Consider the following 9514-nt stretch of genomic DNA (forward strand, 5'->3'; position numbering starts at 1 on the left):
TTACAATCACATTTATCGCAATGAAGGGCCAGCCACCCCTCTGTCTTGTTTCGTCACCTGAGGCGCTTCGAGCATTATGTGAACGAATGCTAGAAGGAAACAATTATAAGATATCTGGGCTTTAACGTCCCAAAACCACGATTTGATTATGAGAGACGCCGTAGTGGAGAGCTCCAGAAATTTCGACCACGTGGGGTTCTTTAACGTGCACCTAAATCTAGGTACACGGGCCTCAAACATTTTCGCCTTCATCGAAAATGCAGCCGCCGCGGCCAGGATTCGATCCCGCGACCTTCGGGTCAGTAGTCGAGTGCCATAACCACTAAACCACCGCGGTGGGGCGTAGAAAGAAACAGGCGACGTACCAGCGATCTGCAAAATGCGACAGCTGTTTAAATGTTCTTATAGATACTTGGCACTGTTTTTTTTTTTATTCATAGTGACACGTTTTTAATCGCATGTCTTTAAGCTTTTTTGTACATTGTCACGGGGTCGTGACGTCGACGAAGACAGCAGTCGGCGTGTCCAAGATGACTTTATTTGGGCGAACTTGTTGCCGCGATACAGAAAGTCAAACTGTGAGGAAGCGATACACGCTGTATACTAATAGCGGCGAACAGAGCGTCGGCCTTCGATAATCTGCTCAGTGGTAAGGCATGTCGCCATTTATACATGCGGCATCGAACATTCAAGCCTTTTCGCTGGTGGCCGCGTTAGTTCCAGAATGAACTCAACTGTTCGCGTTTGCGCACTCAAGCCTATAAGCAGATTCTGAAATAATCTGGAAGGTTCCCAGACATTCGAGCGCGGTTTGCGCAAGACAGTGATTATACGTACGTGTAACGGACCAGTTACATAAACATAGCAAAGAAGGGCGCGTGGCAATATAGGGATTTTGTATCGCAACTTTGCGAAATGACACCACCCAGCACCTCGAGTATGATGTCAGCCGAATAGCTAGGATAATATCTCCAGCATTTCTCTCGGTCTAGAGTTGCGAACTCATTCTTGCTTTGATGGTTTGCACGCCACCTACGAACATAAATGTGTTAGGAGCATCAGATCGAGTAGCTGCACCTTTAGCTTGTGCGCTCCGCAAGGTCGTTCATACTGTGGTCATACTTACTTTTTTTTAGCCACCATGCATGGTTAGTAATAATTCACAACTTTATTTTCTTTCAATTTCTTCTCAGCACACCTGAGCTTGCATCCACTGAGCCGTGCATTTTACACTGCTGGTGGCATTGTGCTGACTTTCAAAAGGGTAAATCATATTTCAGGATTAGTCCACTCCATCTAAGTGTGATAACTAGATTGTACGATTCGAAGCATTCTATTTTCTCAACGTTCCACAAAATTCTTGTTTTTTATACATCTAAACGTGAGACTTCTCTATATACATAAAAAAACGTTGACCTCGCTGATGAAATCATAATCACTCATCGTCGTACGAAGCGTAGCTTTTGCGTGTCATTGACCACAGAAATAAAAGCGTTCCTAGGGTCGAGGGAGATGACTGTGCCATCCTCTGGAAGCACTCTGTAGCGTTGAAGCAACGTGGCTACGTACAAAAATACCCAGTGTCTCACCAGGGCAAGCGCGCCTACCTGCAAGCATATGAATTATATATATCAGAGGTGGAAAGGTGCACTTTCTTGCGGCTGGAGAAAAGTCAACGCCCACGGCAAGCACTGTTTTCTCATTAAGCAGCATCATGACGCAAACGTTTCTACATAAACATCCGTGCATATGAGCGATCTAGAAACTTCTTCGGTAGGTTTAGCCAATTATTTTTTTATCGTCCACTTTCTGCGTAATGTAGCAATTCGTCATAATGCACGATAATTTAAGCACTTAATTTAAATTTTCTTACATTAACAAAATACATCTAAATTTGTGCAACTTATGTCGCCCTCTTCCAGCAATTCTACTCAACTAATAATACATTTTTCTTGTGCATGTCATACGTTCTTTTAAAAACACTGTTAGCATTAGAAAAGCATCTCATAAACTGGAATATAGTTTAAAGCGTATTTGGGAAACTGGTCAAGGGGAAGAAAGTATTTGGTTGTACGAAAACCTCACCGTTGTTAAGCGTTTTTTTATCGCAAGCCTGTGGGAGGGGGAAGTTTTCAGAGGACGTCGCTGGTGTTTGTCCATGAATATACTTAGTAATTTGCATCCTCAAACTAAAGCTCTACTCTAAATGGTGCCACCTTCGTAACGTGCTCTCACGTCTTACACTGGGAAAATGACAGACAGTGGCAGCGACGTAGTCCCTGTTTTGTAATATTCGCCTGAAAATGCACGATCGGTGAGCCAGTGTACAGGAACCAAAGTACTCACTTCGTACCTACCTACACTGAAAGGCAGGAAAGCCAGTGGCTTCTCAGCAAGCTCCGTGCCATCAGAATTCAGAAATCGTGTCGGGTCGTAGTGACACGGTTTGCACCAATAGGCGGTGTCATTGTGCAGGCTCCACAGGTTGGCTATCACGAAGGTGCCGGCAGGGATGTGGTATCCACAAACTTCGGTGTCGCTAATGGCGCTGCGAGGCAAACGAATAGCCAAGAGAAAATGGCTACGGCAATCTGAAGGCCAATGTAGTTTACGAAAACATTTTTTACACAGCTCAAAGACGCTGAAGCCCTGAGCATTTGAAGACAGCTGGCGAGAAACTGCAACAAGAAGTGTTGCAAAAAGAAACCTTCCACAACGAATACTGGCGGACATTGAGCTCGTTTAAGATTATTCAATCGCATTTTTTTTTTCTTGTTAACGAAGAGTTTGCCATACCAATCTCAGAATTACAGTACTTACATCTGCGAAATTTCAGACTTCAAAGAAACGATAAAATATAATATGAGCACAATTTCATATTCCATATATTCAATCCGATAGAGAACATGATAGCCCTTTAACATACGACAACAAACGGCACGTTCTCATTAATACGTATGATGCCTACGGTATTCGGATGGACGTTTCAGTTTATTGTTACAGTTTATTGCAATTGAGATTACAATGATCGGTACAAAAAGATATGCAGACGAGGGTCCCAAAGTCAGTGACTGCAAACGGGACCCTCGATGTTTTATTCATGAATAGCCGCATTCGCTCTGAAAGCATGTGGCCGGAATTTCAGCAGAGAACAAGGACTACATACACAAAGAGCAGTGATAGTGTGCCAATGTCCCACTGTCAGATTTACTGCACAATTAGAGCTTACCTGTGTGATCTATGAATTAACCTTCGAATGCGACAAAAAGACTAATTTTTGCATACGGTCGCTTTTAGTTGAAAAATGCTTCTAAATACGCTCACAGAAGGAGTTGCGTAAGGAGAGAGGTTGTGACGTTATGACAATAATATAAAAGACAGCCGGCAAGGAAGAACAAAAACTAGTAAGCAAGCAGATTTGAAACTCAGAAAAGACATTCTGTGAGAACAAAACAAAATATGAGTAAAATACGTTGCGATGTGTCACGTATGTCGTTTTCTAGAAATTGTACTACTTTGTTATTGGCTAAGTGCTGCCAGTTATGCAATGTCAAGAAACACATAAAGAATTGGCCGCCATCCCGCTCTGCGAGCGTGAACGTCCAGCGAAGCTATTCTGCGACCATTTTCAGCAAGACGAATTTGCTTCTGTCGTCGAGCCTTGTATTCACGCTGTTCTTCTGTTGTCTTTAATTTCCGTGGTCTACTCACGGCAGTCTCAGAAGGAAAAGAACGGGTTGCTTTACGGGTCTCTTTTTATATATGAAAGCGGGAAACACACGCGGGGAGAAGGAAGGGTCATTTGACGGCATTCGAAGCCCTTGTGTGAAGTGCAAAACAGCTGCATCTTAACCTTTACCGGGAACGCATGGGAGGGTGTTCTCATTGTTCACAGGGGCCCTATCATCCATCATGCGGTTTTGATGCTTGTTTTGTGGTTCTCTTTATTAAAACGAATGCTGAGCGGTATGCTGTATGCAATATTGCAAAGGAAAATATGCCGTTTGCCTTCGATTCCTAAAGGGCCCTTAAACCATTCAGAGGCCGAAATTTAGTTGTGCCATGGCGTTGCAGTTGTGCACAAGTCTACAGCGAACGTGTTCGTTGGATCGTCTGTCCACTTCTCTGAATGTCCTTCCTCAGCGTCCAAGAGTTGCCAGGCGGATTCCCAAGAACAGACAGGACAATCTTAACTAAGTATTAAGTTACTTCTTTCCTCGTGTTGAGAAAATGTCGAAAAAGGTATGTTGCTGAAGTAAACATTTCGGCAGGAGGGCTTGACTTCTTGAAGGCAGCAACTACCTTTCGTAACGGCTTCTTATGGAAGCCTTGCTCACTCTCCTCCAACCTCAGAAATCGAAAAGGGGGGCAGCGATCTTGTGCTTGCTGCAAGCTGCAAAATAATCACTCACATTCTGTGTACGCCGATGGGCGCCGTTGTCCTCCACCGTAGCGTCTCCAGGACTGACGCCATGGTGTAAGGTAGACGACGTCTGTCCTCCCATTGTATAGCCTTCTCGCGGCCGATCACGGTGTCAATCTCTCGCTGCACTTGAGCCTGCATACCGTCCGGGTCACTAGCGGCGATGTACAAGTTCCACAGAATGGCGGTCCGCACGGTGTTAGTGGCCGCACCGTACAGGTTGATTACGTTCCCTTCCAAGTGACGCACTGCAAATCACATAAACCATTAGTTCTACATGGAGCGACCGTCTTCCACATGGAGCTACCGTCCGTTATTTCTTTCTTCGTGCTCTTCCGAAAGCCGATTCCCCTCGCCTTGGGGTCCTTATGCCTTGCTCTTTCCTGGCATCGAGGCAGCTCACCCGACACTAAGATGCCTTCACAGCTAATCGCCAAAGCTGTTTTTACACTTGAATAAACGTCAGTCTCCTCTCTGTTCTCCAGCTGTCAACACGTGTATTTCTTGCCTCCTCTTAGTCTAGCTGCAGACATACTCATACCAAAAAATCACACGCATTGCCTCCGGGGTTGCCAGGTTTGGCTACTTATTTAGGCCGGTGGCAGCAGAATAAAATGTCTTGGCTACTTTCCGGCTACATTCTTGTGTCCCCGATTTGAACCAAATTATGAATATTTGTCGACTACGCAGCTGCTGGCGTGCGACTATGCTGTTTACAACATGGGGCAAAGATCTGTTTACAGCTCCCAAAATTGAATTAGGCACTTGCTTTACACAAAAGACGGGGCTGGGCCTCGGGGAAAACTGTTGCATGGCGCCTCGTTGCGCAGGCTACCTACTGCGCAACGCGACTTTAAATCGTAATTGGAAGTGAAGAGGACAATCGAAAGCGCTCCGCATCCTGGGCGCTCGGCACTCGTCGACATTAGGACTCAAATATCCAACCAAGTGTTTATGTCATTTCTTTAATTTCAAGTCAGGAGCAGGGAAAATAAAGAAATGACATAAACCTCTGCGCAGCACGTGTACGAGCGGAGCTGAAACTCATGAGAAAAAAAAGGAAATCCGTCTGCGAAAACTGAATATAACGGGTTAAACGCTGCGATCCATCGCCACGCAAATAAGTAAGACGAATTCAATGAGCCGCTTTCTGTGAGAGTTTATCGACGTTTACACCCTTGACAAGGATATGGGCAGTAATAATAGTTGTTCTGGGAAGATCCGCTCACACAGGCCATTCGAACCCTTGTAAACCCTTGCAAGATTTGCAAAACCTTGTAGAGGATTTCGCATACGTATACACATCTGGCAGAACAGCAGGAGCGGCGATTCCTCTGTCACCTCATTTATTCCACACGATGGGTACGCCATTCAACTGGATATGGCACTTAGCAAGTTAAGAAGACGCTGTGCAGTGGGTCCCGATTTGATGAGCAATCAGATGCTGACAAATCTGCCATATCAGCGAAAAAGGCACTTTTCGACATATTTAATCATGTGTGGAGCACGGGAGAGATCCCAGTTGTTTGGAAGACAACATGGGTGGTGCCAGTACTAAAGTCCGGATAGGATCCTGTGAGCCTCGCATCATATCGACCGGTATCACTTGCATCATGCGTATCTAATTTGATGGAAAGATTAATGTGCGCAATATTAACTTAGTATCTTGAGCAAGGAAGACGATGGCCATCATGTATGACGGGATTTCGCCCACGAATGAGTTCCCAGGACAGAGAGAGAGAGAAAGAAATGTAACGTGGAAAGGCAAGGAGGTTAACCAGAAAACATCTGGTTTGCTACCCTGCACTGGGGAAGGGGTAAGGGGAGACAGAAAAGTAAGAAAGAGAGGAATGGGATAGGGAGGAAGGGAGGCACACAAACACAGGAGTGTCAAAATCGTTCGACAAGGCGGGTCGCTCGCAGAAACTCGCAGGTCAGCTCACAATCGCTCGCAGGTCAGCCTAACCCCGCCTGCTGCAACATCACCACGGTGAACATCACAACCACCACCATCCCCTCCTATGTCATTTCTTAGGACTTGGTACGAACTGCGACTCAGGAACATTAACTGATCCGACTTCGTTATCACGCAAGAAGTGACTGAGGACCCCTGATGTTGCGTTTCAAGAACTGTTAACGTGTCACCTTTACCCCTTAAAATCTGGGAGGAAAGGGAGGTCGTTCTCGGAAGCACGTCACCACTTAATTTTCAGTTTTGAATCCATTGCAAAGCTTGTTTTCTTTCGGAATCGACCAATATTTCGAGGGGGGGGGGGGGGGAGGCGGTGGGGCTGCAGTAAATGTCGACGCCCCCGTCCTAATGGAGAACCCTTCGCACGCCTATTAGCGCTGCCATGTGCACAAGACTGCGATACGTAATCTGAAAGACAACTCACTATGGCAAAACACCTCGTTCAACGTCTCGGGGGACTTCGAGAGTCCCGGTTATTGAACATCGTTTGCGACGTTGGTCATTAATCTCCCTTAAAGAGACAGCCTTCGTAAGCGGGCGCTAAATGCAGGTAGTGACAAGCAGTGGTGGCCTTATGGTTTCGAACAGCGGAAGAAAAATGAGTGCACGAAGACGGAACGATTTACCGATTTGCATACTTGCATTTGCCGATTGTTCCTCCTGCTGACGTTATCACCCATTCACACAAAGTAAGACAGACTATTCAAAACTTTCAATTTGCTAACACTTATAACTAATGGTCTACTTGTAAGCAGACGAAGAAAATATTTGATAATAATAACTGAGTGAAAAGGGGTAGCCGTCGCCAGGAAATGACGTCAAGAACTTCCCTTATTCTTACTTCAGTTAAAAAGGCTCCAATAAGAAAAATCGTTCAGTCCGGAGTCCACTACGTCACATCAACAGAATTGTTGATACTGAAGAGCAATGACCAAATAAATTACCTCTGAGTAGCTTTCGATCAGACCAGATACAGCGCAAGATCAAATATTTACTTCTGGACGGCTTATTGCTGCTTCGTTAGTGCGCCCAAATAGAGGCGAACCTTTTGTACTTGCGTTAGTACTCCAAGTGCTCCGGTAATGTATAAGATATAGTTTTATTTTTTGAATGGACCACACCTATACGCACGATTATTATTTTTCGGCAATAACTTTCAGCAATTTTATTGCCTGCTGATAGTCCTAAAGAAACTTTGCATAACAAAATAAAAGGCATTTATGCTAATTAATTTCCGTTTTATATTGCTTGTTCTGAGGAAACGCGCCATAATCTAACCCTGAAACCCTGGAAACAGCATACACATAATTGAATTTCTCTTATACGTAAGCACAATAGTGTGCGCTAAAATATGGACATGATTTATGTGCTAAGTGTTCTACAACATCACAGCGGTAAGCTGTCTCTTCTTGCTCTATAGAGTCTTTGCTCTCAGCAAGCATAGCAAATAGGCTTAATAAAAAGCGCTTACGATTAAAATGCGAGTTATTTCCCTTGTTTTCTTCTATCTTCCTCAGGTAACCGTCGATGAAGTCTCTTTCCAAATAATTTTCCATGTTCTTTTCTCGTGTCTTCACTTCCGTCCTGCGGCACACACACACACAAAACACGTGTCCATGAGAACGTCAGCTATGTTTTCGTAACTTGCAAACTTTTTACACTTGACTAACACACATTTCCTGCATCAGAAACAGCCCCTTTTTCTTCGTACTACTTTATATTCAAATAGGTTAGGCGACATTACAGTAACGCCTGAATCTAGGAAGAGTGCAAGGGTTTCCCATGCATATGCTGTGAAGAAGTTTATCTGCCGGAAATGTGACTAAATCTTTTGTCACTTCCCCCCGCTGGATGTTATCCTTAGGATTTACCGAAGTATGAAGCGAGGTGTACGTTTTTTATAGAAATGATAAATTTCACCGATAGCTTAATGCAGTAGCTATTTGCGTTCTACATCTGGTTTCTTACATAAATTGATTATTCTCCCTGGCAATGAGCGCGTTCATGCGACAGTCCGACACCTCAGCCTTTATCGCGTGCGGAAGGCCAGCCCAACCCAGAGAAGGTAAAAACAATATCACTAGCATACACACACATACTACAAAACTACAGACTATCCCGTAGAACCTTCATTCCACCCTACCCAAAGCTAACCCGTGCAGATGCTGCTGCTTAGCGCCAGCTCAGAACAAATATTTTCCCTGGCCTTGCACTTCGCCACACTTTCTACCCTACTCAGTATCCTGACCGATGTCATTTCTGAGGAGGGCACCCAAGCTAGTACTATTCCACGTGGGAATAGCCCAAACAATCCGGCCTAGCTAGAATACTGAATCCCTGTTCCTCCCTGAGGGAAGACGATCTTTACAGTACAGCCCTGGACGATCAGCGAAGACTGACTGACTGGACCAGCCGGATTTCAGCAGCAAATGTGACGCTAGACCGAGCGCTCCACGCTCTGGTACTTCATAAGCAAAACGAACTTAAAGTCTTCCCTTTCTACTCCCGTCTATGTCTACGCCAGTGTGTTAAGATAAGACGCTCAAGCTGAACTCGTTATTGACGCAATAGTCTTCCTCCTTAAAATTTCACAGCAGTACTCGCCTGATAGCTTTCTTCATATTCATCATTACGTCGTTCAAGATGGAGATCTTCCTGTTTGGGATGTATTTGCAGACCGAGCGTACTGTTGGCAGGAAGTCCAGTACCGACAGAATGCTTCCGTAGCACATAAATTTGCTCACCAAACCTTCAATAGAGTGGCATCGGGGATCTTCGAGCTCGTATCTCTGCCCGAATACCAACGCAGAGATGTTGTTGGCCACGCTGGCAGCCAGCTTCTGAGCCACCAGCATAGCTTGTCCCTCGGCAGATGCGAGATGATTTACAAAGCGTTGTATTTCTTCCTGTTAGAAATAGTCTTAATAGTGAAAAGTCAAGCGAAGAAAACTTAAGCAATATAACTGTTGGTGCTCTCAGTTAAACTGTTTTACGTCACATGGGGCCACGCCACACTTTCTAAACATAGTCAGAAAACATTGCCGATCTGAGCTATAGGCTTTTTTTGTAAGCATGCGAGCCAAACATTACTGAGTTGTCCACAGCAGGAAAGCTGTAAT

At 44.8% G+C, this 9514-nt stretch overlaps 1 protein-coding gene across 1 annotated transcript; it reads right to left on the reverse strand.

The window, feature by feature from the left end:
* Positions 1–1236: 1236 nt before the first annotated feature.
* Positions 1237–9250, reverse strand: LOC119381513 (cytochrome P450 2U1). The gene is made up of 5 exons (XM_049412800.1): positions 9000–9250; positions 7867–7979; positions 4413–4671; positions 2354–2548; positions 1237–1603 (listed from the first exon to the last, which is right to left on the reverse strand). Exons 1-5 carry the CDS (start codon positions 9248–9250, stop codon positions 1498–1500), a joined length of 924 nt encoding a protein of 307 aa, XP_049268757.1. The 3' UTR covers positions 1237–1497.
* Between the last annotated feature and the right edge of the window lie 264 nt (positions 9251–9514).

This window comes from Rhipicephalus sanguineus, chromosome 2, assembly GCF_013339695.2.
Source record: "Rhipicephalus sanguineus isolate Rsan-2018 chromosome 2, BIME_Rsan_1.4, whole genome shotgun sequence".
Taxonomy (NCBI): Eukaryota; Metazoa; Arthropoda; class Arachnida; order Ixodida; family Ixodidae; genus Rhipicephalus; species Rhipicephalus sanguineus.